Here is a 19758-nt window from a genome sequence, read left to right as displayed (position 1 = left end):
AAAGAAGTTTGCCTGTCTTTATAGGAACTGCTACTTTAACCATACAGAGGAAAGCTGGTGGAGCCAAAGTGGCAGTAAGAAAGGCTGTGCAGTCTCCAGTTACTGTCCGAAAAGGTATGGGATAAAGGTTAGAAAGTTCTTGAGCTTAATACTAAAAATTTTTAAATCATAAATCACTCTTAGAAATGTCAAATACGGATTTCAGTATGAAGAGTGTGGCTAGGTGGTGGTAATGGGCTTAATAAGCACAGTGCTGAACATAAAAACAAGTACTCAGGAAGGTGCTGTGATCACATAGCCATGGAGCACACAGACCCATAAGTTTGGCCCAATTAGCTCTGCTCTGATGGAGAGAGAGGGAAATTATACATCATTATCTCAGTCCCCAACATCTCCCTGAGCCCACCCCTCAACTGCTGTTACTCTCCACAATTTAAAAAACAGTTTCACATTCATCCTCCTATTAGCTGTCTGTAACAACCCTGGTAGATAGTCAAGGCAACTCTTATCCCCATCTTACAGCTGAGGAAGCTGAGGTATAGAGAAGCCAAGTGGCCTGCTCAAATCCCCTTAGAACAATAGAAAGAACAGCTAGCAGTTATAGAGAACTTACTTGATGCCAAGCATTGTATTAATATCTTATGTGCATGATCTCATTTAATCCAGTGAGGTATCTGTGGAATTAAAGAACTAAATTTGATGGGAATAATGATGAAAACACTAATTCATATATACCATAAAAATGATGAGAGATGTGAATTAATCTGTTCCTGTTATTATGCCTCTCTCCACTGCTGTCTCCTTTCTTTGCAGATTCTTCTTTCAGTTTACATCACATCTCTCTTCAGCTGTGTCTAATCTGCTATTTAACTCATTTATCAAGTTTTAATGTCGATGGCTATACCTTCTAGAAAGTCTGCTTGGTCCTTTCCATACTTTCCCCCACTATCTTCATTAAAACCCAAGCCTCCAGTTACTGGGATTAATTTGAGTCCTAGAAGCATCATTTCCTGTGCTTTTAATTTTATAATCCCAGGTTAGTTTTTTTCTTTCAAAGTTTCTCATTTTAATCTTTTGTTATGATGTTTTCTAATTTAGAATACCCCATAGCTTTTTATTCTTTTCTAAGCAAATATGGAGCAATGTTTATTTTAACAGATAAAATGCCCTAAAATACAATGTTACCCCTAAAAATAGCTGAAATTATATGTACCTTTGTATTGTATTATGAAGCCTCCAGAGACTCAGGGTTTTGTGTTCTTGAAGTGAGTTACGACCTAGCATGAGGCCTTGCCCATAGAAAGGCAAAGAGAAGTATTTCCTTTGTTGTCCAGTGTCCAGCCCCTGAGAGTATGACTCCAGGTTTCTAGCTTGGGTGTTTGTCTAGACTGTGGCCTAATAATTGGCCCAGGTTGGGCAAGAGGAGGAGCAGGGTTTTCTTCTAGGGGAGATGGAGCTAATGGACTCAGGGTTACTGTTCAGTTTCAGACTCCTCAGGCAAGACTCTATAGAGTTATTTGGCAATAAAGAAACAGGCGGCATTCACGCTCCTACAGAAAAAGATGCTACTTTAGGGGAAGCTGGTGCACTTGCCCACTAGTTTCCACTGTGGGGTTTCTTCTTGATATATCACTTACTTTTGACCTTAGAAAGCTTTCCCTGGCCATGTTGGGGTAGGAACACCCCACCTGGAGAAGCTTTGCACATGTTCCGTTTCACAGAATTTTTTTCATATTGTTTTTTTATCTCAAAATTGGATATCCCAAATAAATCTAGAGAAGTGCACTTTGATCTGAAGCAAAGGAAATTACAAAGCCATCCCTGTGTAAAGCAAGGTGAGAGAAAGCCAGTGATAGCCTCTCGAGGTTTGTAGATACCCCACAGGTAAAAGTTTACCCTAAAATGTAGGCTTATTAACCTTAGTATCAGCTGACTTGGTGATGATCTATCATTCTTTCTAGATGGCAGTAATTATGTTCATTTGACAAAACAAGAGTAGCAAAGGTTAGATACCAAATTAATTACAGCGGAGATAGGGGTGGGATTAGTTAATGGTCACAATCTTTGCTAATCTCTTACCATACCTGGAAGACTTGAAAGAACAACTTCAGCACCCCGCCTCCATTGTTTCCATCTACTCTGGAGGGACAGCCTACCCTTGTAGTCACAATACTGCTTAACTACCTGTTGGTTTCTCTTCTTTTTATCCTCAGTCTCAACCTTTTCTGTTTTACCAGCTGTTTTTTTTTTTTTAAACACAGTGTGTTCACATGTGCATTCCAATTGTGCATTCATAGATATTTTTTCTTTCACAGTTTTTCAAAAATTGTTCCTTAGTAATATTTACTGAAATAATTATTTTAATATGAAACTTTCAATCACACCCCAAAATACTCAGTGGTGTCTTTAAATAGCAGGAAAAAAAGTCAGCCCTTTTTCAACTAGAGCACAGTCCTCACATTGGATTCTGAAGTGGTGACCACAGGTGCTACAGGATGATGTTAACCTTACTTCTGTTTCAGTCCCTTGGGGCTAATCAGAAGAATCCCTAAGCCCTCTTGTACTGCCACCCTTCTCCCTGTAATCCAGGAAGCAAGCTATTGGAAAGCTGCTGCCTTGGGGATCCAGATAAATAGACCCGTTTCTCACTTACAGATGTGAAGATTATCCAAAAGAGCCCTCTAAGTACTATTCTTCCCTCCCCCAAAAGAACAGAAAGTTAACATATTAGCTCAGGTTCTGGGCATAGATCATCTCTCTCATCTGGGCCATTACATAACGCCCTAAGCCTCACCTTCCTCATTTGCAAAATGGGGATAGTAACTGTTTCCCCACAGGACTTTCATGAAGAGTATTTATTCTGCAGCAGTCTGTTGAGCTCCTGCTACTTACCAGGCACTGTCCGTCAGGAACAACGCAGACGGTAGCACAAAAATAAGATATGGGAGACCTTGAAGTTCTCTTTTAGGAGGTGTCATTGGAGTGAAGATGCTGAATGTTGAAAACGGGGTTGTCATGTAACAATAAGGAAGAACAGTTCCAGGCGGAGAGAAGAGCAAGTTCAAAGCCCTGCTACAGAGGCAACCTTGATAGATTGCCTGGATTGGATTTTACTCTGCATCCAGTGGGACTCCATTGGAGGGAATTAAGCAGGGAGATAATATAATTTACATTTTAGAACATGTGGGAGAAGAAGAACAGAAGGCAGCAGACAAGCACAGAGATATTCCTTGGACTAGGGTTATAATAATAAAAATGGGGGGAAGTCATTCGATTTGGAATATAGAGCATTTCCCCGGAATAGGGCAGAAATTAACAGTTTGATTTTGGACATGTTAATATTGGGATGTTTATTGCACATCCAAGGCAAGGTGTCAAGAAGGCCGTTTGCCCTATGAAGCTAGAGATACAGGTTTGAGAGTTGTCAGCATGTAGGTATTTCCAGCCACGGAACTAGATGAGGTCAGCGAGGGAGGATGTAGATGTGTAAGAAGACCAATGACCAGATCCTGGGGCTCTCTGGTAATTCAGCGGACTGAATGTAGGTAGCGTGCATAGCCCATAGTAAATGCCAAAATGTGTACTGCTGTTATTTGGGGGCCGGGGGGGTGCTTATTTCTTGGAGGTATCCTTAGCACGAGGTTGGTAGAGAGATGAAAGACCAGGTGGCCCAAACCTTAGCACTCTGTTAGCTCTTCTTCCCCTCTTCAAGGAGCCACAGCCCTGCTTGTTGGGAGCTGAGTTTACTTCCCATCGTATACCCCACATATACAACCATCTTGGGTGTTTCTTCAGGTCACCCAGTAGGGGTAGAATGTGCTGTAATACTGGCTTTGGAACATGAAGTGTGTTAGGTGGGGCCAGCTCCTCCAGGCCTCGTGCAGAGAAGCGCTGTCGATGGGCCGATGCGCTAAGCTGCCTGTGCGCGCGAGCTGGGATGAATGTTTCTTTTCAGCAAATACTGATATTCAGGAAGGAGGAAGGGGGCCGTAATGTGTGGGTACTGCACTTACCTTGATGCCTATGCCCAAAGGTGAATTGTAGCTGTGAAGCGTGAGTGGCGATGCCAAGAACATCACTCCTGTGAAGCTTCCACAAGACTTTCCATAAGAGAGGCAAGGAAGGCCCAGCTCTCTGAGTTCATCCAGCTTTTAACTTGGAACTTCTCCAGAGTTCCATTTTTTTTTTTCCTGTGGCCTCTCCTCCCTGGACTCTCTTGTCCTAGAGGTTACTGTTGCTTTTTTTGTTTGCTTTTTTTTTGTTTGTTTTTTATTAGTTATCTATTTTATACATATTAGTGTATATATGTCAATCCCAATCTCCCAATTCATCACACCACCCCACCCCTGCTTTCTCCCCTTGGTGTCCATACGTTTGTTCTCTACATCTGTGTCTCTATTTCTGCCTTGCAAACCAGTTCATCTGTACCATTTTTCAAGGTTCCACATATATGTGTTAATATACGATATTTGTTTTTCTCTTTCTGACTTACTTCCCTCTGTATGACAGTCTCTTGGTCCATCCACGTCTCTACAAATGACCGAATTTCGTTTCTTTTTATGGCTGAGTAACATTCCATTGTATATATGTACCACATCTTCTTTATCTATTCATCTGACGATGGGTATTTAGGTTGCTTCCATGATCCTGACTATTGTAAATAGCGCGGCAATGAACATTGGGGTGCATGTGTCTTTTTGAATTATGGTTTTCTCTGGGTATGTGCCCAGTAGTGGGATTGCTGGGTCATATGTTAATTCTATATTTAGTTTTTTAAGGAACCTCCATACTCTTCTCCATAGTGGCTGTATCAATTTACATTCCCACCAACTGTGCAAGAGGGTTCCCTTTTCTCCACACCCTCTCCAGCACATGTTGTTTGTAGATTTTCTGATGATGCTCATTCTAACTGGTGTGAGGTGATACCTCACTGTAGTTTTGATTTGCATTTCTCTAATAATTAGTGATGCTGAGCAGCTTTTTGTGTGCTTCCTGGCCATCTGTATGTCTTCTTTGGAGAAATGTCTATTTAGGTCTTCTGCCCATTTTTGACTGGGTTGTTTGCTTTTTTAATATTGAGCTGCATGAGCTATTTATATATTTTGGAGATTAATCCTTTGTCCGCTGATTTGTTTGCAAATGTTTTCTCCCATTCTGAGGTTTGTGTTTTTGTCTTGTTTGTAGTTTCCTTTGCTATACAATAGCTTTTAAGTTTCATTAGGTCCCTTTTGTTTATTTTTGTTTTTATTTCCATTACTCTAGGATGTGGGTCAAAAAAGATCTTGCTGTGATGTATGTCAAAGAGTGTTCTTCCTGTGTTTTCCTCTGAGAGCTTTATTGTGTCCCGTCTTATATTTAGGTCTTTAATCCATTTTGAGTTTATTTTTGTGTATGGTGTTAGAGAGTGTTCTAATTTCATTCTTTTACATGTAGCTGCCCAGTTTACCCAGCACCACTTATTGAAGAGACAGTTTTTTCTCCACTGTATATATACCCTTGCCTCCTTTGTCATAGATTAGTTGACCATAGGTGCGTGGGTTTATCTCTGGGCTTTCTATCCTGTTCCATTGATCTGTATTTCTGTTTTTGTGCCAGTACCATAGTGTCTTGATTACTGTAGTTTTGTAGTAGAGTCTGAAGTCAAGGAGTCTCATTCTTCCAGCTCCGTTTTCTTCCCTCAAGATTGCTTTGGCTATTCGGGGTCTTTTGTGTCTCCATACAAATTTTAAGATTTTTTTGTTCTAGTTCTGTAAAAAATGCCAGTGGTAATTTGATAGGGATTGCATTGAATCTGTAGATTGCTTTAGGTAGTGTAGTCATTTTCACAATATCGATTCTTCCAATCCAAGAACATGGTATATCTCTGCATCTGTTTGTGTCATCTTTTTTTTTTTTTTTTTTTTTTTTTTTTTTGTGGTACGCGGGCCACTCACTGTTGTGGCCTCTCCCGTTGCAGAGCACAGGCTCCGGACGTGCAGGCTCAGCGGCCATGGCTCACAGGCCCAGCCGCTTTGCGGCACGTGGGATCCTCCCGGACTGGGGCACGAACCCGTGTCCCCTGCATCGGCAGGCGGACCCTCAACCACTGTGCCACCAGGGAAGCCCTGTTTGTGTCATCTTTGATTTCTTTCATCAGTGTCTTATAGTTTTCTGAGTACAGGTCTTTGACCTCCTTAGGTAGGTTTATTCCTAGGTATTTTATTCTTTTTGTTGCAGTGGTGAATGGGGTTGTTTCCTTGATTTCTCTTTCTGATCTTTCATTTTTAGTGTATAGGAATGCAAGAGATTTCTGTGCATTAATTTTGTATCCTGCAACTTTACCAAATTCATTGATTAGCTCTAGTAGTTTTCTGGTGGCATCTTTAGGATTATCTATGTATAGTATCATGTCATCTGCAAACAGTGACAGTTTTACTTCTTCTTTTCCAATTTTTTATTCCCTTTATTTCTTTTTCTTCTCTGATTGCCATGGCTAGGACTTCCAAAACTGTTGAATAAGAGTGATGAGAGTGGACATCCTTGTCTTCTTCCTGATCTTAGAGGAAATGCTTTGTTTTTCACCATTGAGAATGATATTTGCTGTGGGTTTGTCATATGGCCTTTATTATGTTGAGGTAGGTTCCCTCTATGCCCACTTTCTGGAGAGTTTTTACCATAAAAGGGTGTTGCATTTTGTCAAAAGTTTTTCTGCATCTATTGAGATGATCATATGCTTTTTATTCTTTAATTTGTTAATATGGTGTATCACATTGATTGATTTGAAGAATCCTTGCATCCCTGGGATAAATCCCACCTGATTATGGTGTATGATCCTTTTGATGTGCTGTTGAATTGTTTGCTAGTACTTTGTTGAGGATTTGTGTATCTATATTCTGCAGTGATATTGGTCAGTAATTTTCTTTTTTTGTGATATGTTTGTCTGGTTTGGTATCAGGGTGATGGTAGCTCCATAGAACGAGTTTGGGAATGTTCCTTCCTCTGCAATTTTTTGGAAGAGTTTGAGAAAGATGGGTGTTAGCTCTTGCCTAAATGTTTGATAGAATTCACCTGTGAAGCCATCTGGTCCTGGACTTTTTTTGTTGGAAGATTTTTAATCACAGTTTCAATTTCATTACTTGTGAATGGTCTGTTCATATTTTCTATTTCTTCCTTGTTCAGTCTTGTAAGATTATACCTTTATAAGAATTTGTCCATTTCTTCCAGGTTGTCCATTTTATTGGCATAGAGTTGCTTGTAGTAGTCTCTTAGAATGCTTTGTATTTCTGCAGTGTCTGTTGTAACTTCTCCTTTTTCATTTCTAATTTTATTGATTTGAGTCCTTTCCCTCTTTTCCTTGGTGAGTCTGACTAAAGGTTTATCAATTTTGTTTATCTTCTCAAAGAACCAGCTTTTAGTTTTATTGATCTTTGCTATTGTTTTCTTTGTTTCTATTTCATTTCTGCTCCTGATCTATGATTTCTCTCCTTCCACTAACTTTGGGTTTTGTTTGTTCTTCTTTTTCTAGTTCCTTTAGGTGTAAGGTTAGATTGTTTACTTGAGATTTTTTCTTATTTCTTGAGATAGGATTGTATTGCTATAAAATTCCTTCTTAGAACTTTGCTTTTGCTGCATCCCATATGTTTTGGATGGTCGTGTTTTCGTTGTCATTTGTCGCTAGGTATTTTTTGATTTCCTCTTTGATTGCTTCACTGATCTCTGGGTTATTTAGTAATGTGTTGTTTAGCCTCCATGTGTTGTTTTTTTTTATGTTTTCCTCCTGTAATTTATTTCTAATCTCGTAGCATTGTGGTTGGAAAAGATGCTTGATATGATTTCAGTTTTCTTAAATTTACCAAGGCTTGATTTGTGACCCAAGATGTGGTTGATCCTGTAGAATGTTCCATGTGCACTGGAGAAGAAAGTGTAGGGACTTCCCTGGTGGCACAGTGGTTAAGAATCCGCCTGCCAATGCAGGGGACACGGTTCGATCCCTGGTCCAGGAAGATCCCACATGCCGCACAGCAACCAAGCCTGTGCACCACAACTACTGAGCCCACAAGCCTCAACTGCTGAAGCCCATGTTTCACACCTACTGAAGCCCGTGTGCCTAGAAGCTGTGCTCTGCAACAAAGAGAAGACACTGCAGTGAGAAGTCTGTGCACCTCAACGAGGAGCAGCCCCCGCTCTCTGAAACTAGACAAAGGCTGCGTGCAGCAACGAAGACCCAACACAGCCAAAAATTTAAAATAAATAAATAAATAAATTTATAAAAAATAAAAAAACGAAAGTGTAATCTGTTTTCGGATGGAATGTCCTGTAAGTATCAATTAAATCTGTCTGGTCTATTGTGGCGTTTAAAGCTTGTGTTTCCTTATTAATTTCCTATCTGGATGATCTGTCCATTGGTGTAAGTGAGCTGTTAAAGTGCCCCACTATTACTGTTACTGTCAATTCCCTCATTTATAGCTGTTAGCATTTGCCTTATGTATTGAGGTGCTCCTGTGTTGGGTGCACATATATTTATAATTGTATATCTTCTTCCTGGATTGATCCCTTGACCATTATCTTGTCTCTTGTACCATTCTTTATTTTAAAGTCTATTTTATCTGATATGAGTATTGCTACTCCAGCTTTCTTTTGATTTCCATTTACATGGAATATCTTTTTCCATCCCCTCACTTTCAGTCTGTATGTGTCCCTAGGTCTGAAGTGGGTCTCTTGTAGACAGCATGTATATGGGTCTTGTTTTTGTATCTATTCAATGAGCCTGTGTCTTCTGGTTGGAGCATTTAATCCATTCACCTTTAAGGTAATTATTGATATGTTTGTTCCTAATACCATTTTCTTAATTGTTTTGGGTTTGGTTTTTGTAGGTCCTTTTCTTGTGTTTCCCACTTAGAGAAGTTCCTTTAGCATTTGCTGTAGAGCTGTTTTGGTGGTGCTGAATTCTCTTAGCTTTTGCTTGTCTGTAAAGCTTTTGATTTCTCCCTCAAATCTGAATGAGATCCTTGCTGGGTAATCTTGGTTGTAGGTTCTTCCCTTTCATCACTTTAAATATATCGTGCCACTCCCTTCTGGCTTGTAGAGTTTCTGCTGAGAAATCATCTGTTAACCTTACGGGAGTACCCTTGTATGTTATTTGTCATTTTTCCCTTGTTGCTTTTAATAATTTTTCTTTGTCTCTAACTATTGTCAATTTGATTACTGTGTGTCTTGGCGTGTTTCTCCTTTGGTTTATCCTGCCTGGGACTCTCTGCAGTTCCTGGACTTGAGTGGATATTTCCTTTCCCATGTTAGGGAACTTCTTGACTATAATCTCTTCAAATATTTTCTCTGGTCCTTTCTCTCTCTCTTCTCCTTCTGGGACCCCTATAATGTGAATGTTGGTGAGTTTAATGTTGTCCCACAGGTCTCTTAGGCTGTCTTTATCTCTTTTCATTCTTTTTTCTGTTCCACCACCGTCAATTCCACCATTCTGTCTTCCAGGTCACTTATCCATTCTTCTGCGTCAGTTATTCTGCTATTGATTCCTTCTAGTATATTTTCATTTCAGTTATTGTATTGTTCATCTCTGTTTGTTTGTTCTTTAGTTCTTCTAGGTGTTTGTTCTTCAATTCTTCTAGGTCTTTGTTAAACATTTCTTGCATCTTCTCGATCTTTGCCTCCATTCTTTGTCCGAGGTCCTGGATAATCTTCACTATCATTATTCTGAATTCTTTTTCTGGAAGGTGGCCTATCTCCACTTCATTTAGTTCTTTTTCTGGTGGTGTTTTATCTTGTTCCTTCATCTGGTACATAGTCCTCTGCCTTTTCATTTTGTCTAACTTTCTGTGAATGTGGTTTTCATTCCACAGGCTGTGGGGTCGTAGTTCTTTTTGCTTCTGTTCTCCGTCCTCTGGTGGATGAGGCTGTCTAAGAGGCTTGTGGAAGCTTCCTGATGGGAGGGACTGGTGGTGGGTAGAGCTGGGTGTTGATCTGTTGGGCAGAGATCAGTAAAACTTTAATACGCTTGTCTGCTGATGGGTGGGGCTGAGTTCCCTCCCTGTTGCCTGGCCTGAGGTGACCCAGCACTGGAGCCTACAGGCTCTTTAATGGGGCTAATGGCGGACTCCAGGAGGGCTCATGCCAAGGAATACTTCCCAGAACTTCTGCTGCCAGTGTCCATGTCCTCACGGTGAGCCACAGCTGTCCACCGCCTCTGCAGGAGACCCTCCAACACTAGCAGGTAGGTCTGATTCAGTCTCCTAGGGGGTCACTGCTCCTTCCCCCTGGGTCCTGGTGCACACACTACTACTTTATGCCCTCCGGGAGTGGAGTCTGTTTCCCCCAGTCCTGTTGAAGTCCTGGAATCAAATCCCGCTAGACTTCAAAAGTCGATTCTCTGGGAATTCCTTCTTCTGTTGCCAGACACCCAGGTTGGGAAGACTGACGTGGGGCTCAGAACCTTCACTCCAGTGGGTGGACTTCTGTGGTATAATTGTTCTCCAGTTTGTGAGTTGCCCACCCACAAGTTGTTTGTGATTGCACCTCTCCTACATTGCGCCTTCTCCTTTGTCTTTGGATATGGGGTATCTTTTTTGGTGAGTTCCAGTGTCTTCCTGTCGATGATTGTTCAGCAGTTAGTTGTGATTCCTGTGCTCTTGTAAGAGGGAATGAGCACACGTCCTTCTACTCCGCCATCTTGAACCAATCTCGGTTACCATTACTTTTAAAATCAAAAGCGGTGGCCAGAGGAGATGGAGTCAAGATGGCAGAGAAGAACGTGAGCTCACCTGTTCTTAGGAAAGCATCAAAATAACAACTGCTGAATGACCATAGACAAAAAAAAAAAAAAAAAAAAACCCACTGGAACCTACCATAAAGAATATCCTACATCCAAAGAAGCCACAGTGAGACAGTAGGAGGGGCACAATTGCAATAAAATCAAATCCCACAAAATTTGGGTGACCCACAAAATGGAAAATAATTATACTACAGAAGCTCTCCCACAACAGTGAAAGTTCTGAGCCCCACGTCAGGCTCCCCAGCCTGGGGGTCTGGCAACTGGAGTAGGAGCCCCCAGAGAATCTGGCTTTGAAGGCTAGTGGAGTTTGATTGCCGGAATTCCACAAGACTGGGAGAAACAGAAACTCCTCTATTGGAGGGTACACACAAGGCCTTGTGCGCACCAGGACCCAGGGAAAAAAGCAGTGACCTCGTAAGAGCCTGGGCCAAACCTACCTGCTCGTATTGGAGTGTCTCCTGCAGAGGTGGTGGTGGGGCAGCTGTGGCTTAGTGCGGTGACAAGACACGGTGGTTCTGGGGAGTACTCTTTGGTGTGAGCACTCCGGGAGGCTGCCATTTTGTCTCCAAGACCTTGCCCCACCCAACAATCTGTAGGCTCCAGTGCTGGGACGCCTCGGGCCAAACAGTCAACAGGGATGGACACATCCCCACCCCACCCATTAGCAGACAGACAGCTGCTTAAAGTCTTCCTGAGCACATGGCTACCCACGAAACACACCCCTTGATACGGCCCTGCCCACCAGAGGGACAAGACCCAGCTCCACCCACCAGTGGTCAGGAACCAGTCCCTCCCACCAGGAAGCCTGCACAAGCCTCTTAGCATCACCCACCAGGGGGCAGACAGCAGAAGCAAGAACTACCACCCTGCAGCCTGCAGAACGGAAACCACATCGCAGAAAGTTAGACAAAATGAGACAGCAGAGGAATATGTCCCAAATGAAGGAACAAAATAAAACCCCAGAAGAACAACTAAGTGAAGTGGAGACGAGCAATCTACATGAAAAAGAATTCAGAGTAATAACAGAAAAGATTATCCAAGTTCTTCGAAAAAGAATGGAGGCACAGATAGAGAAGTTACAAGAAATGTTTAACAAAGACCTACAATAGTTAAAGAAGAAACAGAGATGAACAATACAATAACTGAAATGAAAAATACACTGGAAGGAATCAGTAGCAAAATAACTGAGACAGAAGAATGGACAGGTGAGCCGGAAGACAGAATGGTGGAAATCACTGCTGCAGAATAGAAGAAAGAAAAAAGAATGTAAACAAATGATGAGAGCCTAAGAGACCTTTGGGACAACATTAAATGCACCAACATTCGCATTATAGGGGTCCCAGAAGGAGGAGAGGGAGAGAAAGGACCTGAGAAAATATTTGAAGAGATAATAGCTGAAAACTTCCCTAACATGGGAAGAGAGACAGTCATAGAAGTCTAAGGAAGCCCAGAGAGTCCCAGGCAGGATAAACTCAAGTAGGAACATGCTAAGACACATAGTAATCAAATTGACAAAAATTAAAGACAAAGAAAAAATATTAAAAGCAACAAGGGAAAAGCAACAAATAACATACAAGGGAATTCCCAAAAGGTTGTAAGCTGATTCCTCAGCAGAAAGTATGCAGGCCAGAAGGGAAGTGATGAACAGGAAGAACCTTCAACCAAGAACACTCTACCTAGCAAGGCTCTCATTCAGATTCGATGGAGAAATCAAAAGCTTTACAGACAAGCAAAAGCTAAGAGAATTCAGCGCTACCAGACCAGCTTTGCAACGAATGCTAAAGGAACTTCTCTAGGTGGAAAAGAAAAGGCCACAAATAGAAACAAGAAAATTATGAATAGAAATGCTAACCAGTAAAGGCAAACATACAGTAAAGGTAGGAAGTCATCCACACACAAGTATGATATCAAAAGCAGCAATCGTGAGGAGAGTACAAATGGAGGATATTGGAAATGAATTTGAAATTAAGTGATCAGCAAGTTAAAACTATCCTGTTTATGTAGACTGCTGTATCAAAACCTCTTGGTAATCGCAAACCAAAAATCTACAATAGATATACAAAAAAGAAAAAAGGAATCCAAACACAACATGAAAGGTAGTCAAATCAAAAGAGAACAAAAGAGTAAGCGAAGAAAAAAGACCTACAAAAACAAATCCAAAACAATTAACAAAATGGCAACAAGAACATATCAATAATTACCTTAAACATAAATGGATTAAATGCTCCAACCAAAAGATATAGACTGGCTGAATAGATACAAAAACAAGACCTATACATGTGCTGTCTACAAGACATGCACTTCAGATCTAGGGACACATACAGACTGAAAGTGAGGGGATGGAAAGTATTACAGGCAAATGGAAATCAAAAGAAAGCTGGAGTAGCAATACTCATATAAGACAAAATTGACTTTAAAATAAAGACTGTTTCAAGAGACAAAGAAGGACACTACATAATGATCAAGGGATCAATCCAGGAAGAAGATATAACGATCTTATATGCACCCAACATAGAAGCACCTCAGTATATAAGGCAAATGCTAACAGCCATAAAAAGAGAAATCAACAGTAACACAATAATAGTGTGGGACTTTTAACACCCCACTTTCATCAGTGGACAGATCATCCAGACCTAAAATTAGTAGGGAAACAGAGGCTTAAATGACACATTAGACCAGATGGATGTAATTGATGATATTTGTAGAGCATTCCATCCAAAAGCAGCAGAATACACATTCTTAAGTGCACGTGGAACATTCTCTAGGATTGGTCACATGCTGGGCCACAAAGCGAGCCTTGGTAAATTTAAGAAAACTGAAATCATGTCAACCATCTTTTCTGACCCCAATGCTATGAGATTAGAATCAACTACGAAAAAACTGTAAAAAACACAAACATGTGGAAGCTAAACAATATAATAGTAAACAACATGGATCACTGAAGAAATCAAAGAGGAAATCAAAAAATACCTGGAGACAAAAGACAGTGAAAGCATCATGATCCAAAACCTATGGGACACAGTTCTGAGAGGGAAGTTTATAGCAATGCAATCTTACCTCAGGAACAAGAAAAATGTCAAGTAAACAACCTAACCTTACACCTAAAGCAACTAGAGAAAGAAGAACAAACAAAACCCAAAGTTAGTAGAAGGAAAGAAATCATAAAAATCAGAGCAGAAATAAATAGAAACAAAGAAAACAATAGCAAAGATCAATGAAACCAAAGCTTGTTCTTGAGAAGATAAACAAAATTGATAAATCTTTAGCCAGACAGACTCATCAAGAAAAAGGGCTCAAATCAATAAAATTAGAAATGAAAAAAGTTACAGCAGACACCACAGAAATACAGAGGGACTACTACAAGCAATTCTATGCCAATAAAATGCACAACCTGGAAAAAATGGACAAATTCTTAGAAAGGTACAATCTCCCAAAACTGAACCAGAAAGAAATGGAAATATGAAAACCAAATACAAGCACTGAAATTGAAACAGCAATTAAAAAACTTCCAGCACACAAAAGTCCAGGACCAAATGGCTTCACAGGTGAATTCTATCAAACAATCAGAGAAGAGTTAACACCTATCTTTCTGAAACTATTCCAAAAAGTTGTAGATGAAGGAATACTCCCAGACTGATTCTATGAGGCCAGTGTCACATGATACCAAAACTAGACAAAGATACCACTCACACACAGAACGAAAATTACAGGCCAATATCACTGATGAATATAGATGCACAAATCCTGAACAGAATACTAGCAAACGAAATCCAGGGACTTCCCTGGTGATCCGGTGGTTAAGAATCCGCCTTCCAGTGCAGGGGACGCAGGTTCAATCTCTGGTCAGGGAACTAAGATCCCACATGCCACAGGGCAAGTCATGGCGACTACTGAGCCCGTGTGCTCTAGAGCCCACATGCCACTAGTGAGCCCTGTGCCACCACTACCAAGTCCTTGCACTCTAGAGCCCGCGCACCACAACTAGAGAGCCCACCCCCTGCAACTTCTGAGCCTGTACGTTCTGGGCCCATACACTGCAACTAGTGAGCCTGTGCACCACAGCTACTGAGCCAGCACTCTCTGGAGCCCATGCACCACAACTAGAGAGAAGCCTGCACACCACAATGAAGAGCCCGCACACCACAAAGATCGCGCATGCTGCAGTGAAGATTCCACCTGCCGCAACTAAGACCCAATGCAGCCAAATAAAACAAAAAACAAACGAAAAACCTCAAATCCAACAGTACATTAAAAGGATCATACACCATGGTCAAGTAGGATTTTTTTCGAAAGATGCAAGGATTTTCAGTATCTGCAAATCAGTGTGCTATACTATATCAACAAATTGAAGAATAAAAACTATATGATCATCTCAATAGATGCAGAAAAAGCTTTTGATAGGGCTTCCCTGGTGGCGCAGTGGTTGAGAGTCCGCCTGCCGATGCAGGGGACGTGGGTTCGTGCCCCGGTCCGGGAAGATCCCACATGCCACGGAGCAGCTGGGCCCGTGAGCCATGGCTGCTGAGCCTGTGCATCCGGAGCCTGTGCTCTGCAAGGGGAGAGGCCACAACAGTGAGAGGCCCCCGTACCGCAAAAAAAAAAAAAAAAAAAAAAAAAAAAAAAAATAGGTTTTGACAAAATTCAACACCCATTTATGATAACAACTCTCCAGAAAGTGGGCATTGAGGGAACATACCTCAACATAATAAAGGCCATATATGACAGACCCACAGCTAACATCACACAAAATTGTGAAAAGCTGAAAGCATTCCCTCTGAGATCAGGAACAAGACAAGGATGTCCACTCTCACCACTTTTATTCAACATAGTTTTGGAAGTTCTAGCAATCAGAGAAGAAAAGGAAAAGGAATGCAAATTGGAAAAGAAGAAATAAAACTGTCACTGTTCGCAGATGACATGATACTATACATACAAAATCCTAAAGATGCTACCAGGAAACTACTAGAGCTCATCAATGAATTTGGTAAAGTTGTAGGATACAAAATTAATGCACAGAAATCTCTGGCATTCGTATACACTAGCAATGAAAAATCAGAAAGAGAAATCAAGGAAACAATCCCATTTACCATCGCATCAAAAAGAATAAAATACCTAGGAATAAACCTACCTGTGGAGGCAAAAAGATCTGTACTATGAAAACTATAAGATGCTGATGAAAGCAAAGGTGATGCAAATAGATGGAAAGATATACCATGTTCTTGGATTGGAAGAATCAATATTGTCCAAATGACAGTACTACACAAGACAATCTACAGATTCAATGCAATCCCTATCAAATTACCAATGGCATTTTTCACAGAACTAGAACAGAAAATTTTACAATTTGTATGGAAACACAAAAATGACCCCAAATAGCCAAAGAAATCTTGAGAAAGCAAAACAGAGTTGGAGTAATCAGGCTCCCTGACTTCAGACTAAATGACAAAGCTACAGTAATCAAAACAGTGTGGTACAGGCACAAAATCAGAAATACAGATCAATGGAACAGTATAGAAAATCCAGAGATAAACCCACACACCTATGGTCAATTAATCTATGACATCGGAGGCAAGACTATACAGTGAAGAAAAGACAATCTCTTCAATAAATGATGCTGGGACAACTGGACAGCTACATGTAAAAAAATGAAATTAGGACACTCCCTAACACCATACACAAAAATAAACTCAAAATGGATTAAAGACATAAATTAAGACTAGATACTATAAAACTCTTAGAGGAAAACACAGGCAGAACACTCTTTGAGGTAAATCACAGTAATATCTTTTTGATCCGTCTCCTAGAGTAATGGAAATAAAAACAAAAATAAACCAATGGGACCTCATTAAACTCAAAAACTTGCACAGCAAAAGAAACCATAAACAAAACAAAAAGACAACCCATGGAATGGGAGAAAATTTTTGCAAACAATGTGACCAACAAGGGATTAATCTCCAAAATTTCCAAATAGCTCATGCAGCTCCTCGATATCAAAAAAAAAAACCCAATCAAAATGTGGGCAGAAGACCTAAATAGACATTCCTCCAAAGAAGATATACAGATGGCCAAGAGGCACATGAAAAGATGCTCAACATTGCTAATTATTAGAAAATTGCAAATCAAAACTACAATGAGCTATCATCTCACACCAGTGAAAATGGCCATTGTCAAAAAGTCTACAAACAATAAATGCTGGAGAGGGTGTGGAGAAAAGGAATGTTGGTGGGAATGTAAATTCGTATATCCACTATGGAGAATGGTATGGAGGTTACTAAAAAATCTAAAACTAGAGCTACGATATGATCCAGCAATCCCACTCCTGGGCATATATCTGGAGAAAACCACGGTTCAAAAGGATACGTGTACCACAGTGTTCATTGCAGTGCTGTTTACAATAGCCAAGACATGGAAGCAACCTAAATGTCCATCAACAGAAGAATGGATAAAGAAGAAGTGGTACATATATACAATGGAATATTAGCGATTAAAAAGAATGAAATAGGGCCTCCCTGGTGGCGCAGTGGTTGAGAGTCCGCCTGCCGATGCAGGGGACACAGGTTCGTGCCCCGGTCTAGGAAGATCCCACATGCCGCGGAGCGGCTAGGCCCGTGAGCCATGGCCGCTGGGCCTGCACGTCTGGAGCCTGTGCTCCGCAACAGGAGAGGCCACAACAGTGAGAGGCCCACGTACCGCAAAAAAAAAAAAAAAAAAAAGAATGAAATAATGCCATTTGCAGCAACATAGATGGACCTGGAGATTATCATACTGAGCAAAGTACATCAGACAGAGAAAGACAAATATCATATGATAGCGCTTATATGTGGAATCTAAAAACAATGATACAAATGAACTTACTTACAAAATAAACAGACTCACGGACTTAGAGAACGAACTTATGGTTATCAGGGGAGAAGGGTGGGGGGGAGGGATAGATTGGGAGTTTGGGATTGACATATACATGCTTGCTATATTTAAAATAGATAACCAACAAGGACCTACTATTACTATAGCACAGGGAACTCTGCTGAATATTCTGTAATAACCTAAATGGGAAAAGAACTTGAAAAAGAATAGATACATGTATATGTATAACTAAATCACTTTGCTGTACACCTGAAACTAACACAACATTTTTAATCAACTGTACTCCAATATAAAATAAAAAGGAAAACAAAACAAAAGAGGTGGCCAGAATTCAATTTCCTTCTCTCACATAGAATAGGAATTGCTGGAACCCTAAAGCCAACCATATCCAGACCTTGTGATTTAAATATTAGGTAAGGTGTGACTGCCTTGGGTTTGATTATAAAAGTCATTGTAAGTAACAAACTTATAAATGAATCAGTCCTAATGTATGCATTGTTCTTTTCCCTTGAAAGGGTCTAATGCTCCCTGTCTGCGGTGTACAGAAAATCACACAAGTGCTGGTCTTGCCCCTCAAACCAAGGAGGTATGTTTAGAGTATGAGAGAGAGGAGACTGTGGTGAGCCCCTGGATGGTACCTTCAGACATCCGTGCGATTCTGTATGAGAGTCACAGTTCCCTTCTACAGGTACACGTTGTTCCAGGTTCCAGTTTGCCTAGTGGTTCCTTGGGTTCTTTAGGTTTTTTTGTTGTTGTTTATTTATTTATTTAGTGGGATGTAGACATACTGAAAGATTATTAGGTCAGTTTGAAGTAGCGATTCAAAGCATCTACACTTGTGGCTTAGTACTCCAGCATTTATCATGCAGAATTTTCCTTGACTGTGTATTTTCTTTTTAATCTAAAAAAAAAAAAAAAAAGACTCAGAAAACAAGACACAACAACAAAAATGTAAGAACAGATCATTGTACTATAGACATAAAAATCTATTCTGTCCACTCTTCAGACCTGGCGCCAGCATCTTGTGTTGGGTGATGCTCATTCAGCCCACTGCCAATCTAGATGTGCTGGGCAACCGCAGCCCTGGTTCCCTTCATGTTTCCTTCAGTGTTCGGTGGATGAGCAGCTCTAGAATCTTTGGAAAATTTAGTTCATGTTCCATTTATTTTTTCTCCGGCTAGGACCACAACTTACTGTCTTTCTCAATTTGATAGGACTCATCACCAACTGAAGAAAAGCCAGAGCCTCCTTTTGGGGTGGGTGGCACGGACAGCTTGTCTGAGAGCACGGGCAGCATCCTCAGCAAGCTTGACTGGGATGCCGTCGAAGATATGGTGGCCGGTGTGGAGGACAAGAGCCCGTCTGTCCACCGGGCCCTGGACCTGTAAGACCTGAATGTCACTCTGCTTCCACGCAAAGGCCAGCAACTCAGTGTTGTAGTTCTGAAAGATCTGTGGGTTTAAGGGAGAGAAGCAATGAAAGAAGCAATGTGAATTTACCACCTGCAGGCATATTATTACCTGGATTAGACATTTTAAGAGGAAAAATAAACATTTCTCAATAAGTTTGCCTTCGAGGGAAAGGGGTTAACTATAGATGTGGTATAATTTTTTAAATGATGAAATAAACAGTACCTTTCAAGCCAAGCTTGTATAATATTTAAGCTTCTTTCAATAAAAACCTTCTGTCTTGCCTCATCCTTTACCCCCTGAGTTTTAAGAAGCAACCTTAGCTGGGTAAACCTGATAGGAAAAAAAAATGCTTTCATTGAGGTGAAGAAAATCACACTCTCACCAGAGACGCTCAATAATGAACTCCATTTTAAAAGATATCCTAAAATTGTGTAGGACTTGGCTGTGGGGTGAAAAGGAACCAGCCACCTTCCACTAATCCTGAACTTCTAAATAAAACATGTTCCATATGGGCCAGGTCTTCTGTCCTCTGCCCTGTATCGTGAAAAGCCTTGGAGGAAGAAAGAGTTGGATACTTTGGGTGCCTTGCAGAGTCTGGCCACTGCTACTACCCTGCACTTTGACCTCTGCCTTGTCAGCTCAGTGGGGCCACTGTGGTCTGCTTGGACATAGCTCGTTATGCTGGAGTTGGGATAATACCCTTAAAGCAGAGAGCCAAGC

The 19758-nt window shown here is 40.9% G+C and overlaps 1 protein-coding gene across 1 annotated transcript in view; it reads left to right on the top strand.

Annotated features, from left to right (window-relative positions):
• Nucleotides 1–19223, top strand: part of CPLANE1 (ciliogenesis and planar polarity effector complex subunit 1) — a gene marked incomplete at its 5' end in the record, with an annotated part of 123074 nt that extends 103851 nt beyond the window's left edge. Inside the window, 2 exons of the mRNA XM_082650872.1 lie at nucleotides 18142–18314; nucleotides 18841–19223. Of these exons, the coding sequence (XP_082506998.1) occupies nucleotides 18142–18314; nucleotides 18841–19014 (347 nt within the window). The 3' untranslated portion in view covers nucleotides 19015–19223. The remainder of the gene's footprint in view (nucleotides 1–18141; nucleotides 18315–18840) is intronic.
• Between the last annotated feature and the right edge of the window lie 535 nt (nucleotides 19224–19758).

This window comes from Grampus griseus (genome assembly GCF_964374135.1).
Source record: "Grampus griseus genome assembly, chromosome: 3".
In the NCBI taxonomy this organism is placed as follows: domain Eukaryota; kingdom Metazoa; phylum Chordata; class Mammalia; order Artiodactyla; family Delphinidae; genus Grampus; species Grampus griseus.
This window is presented reverse-complemented; position numbering and strand designations above follow the sequence as displayed.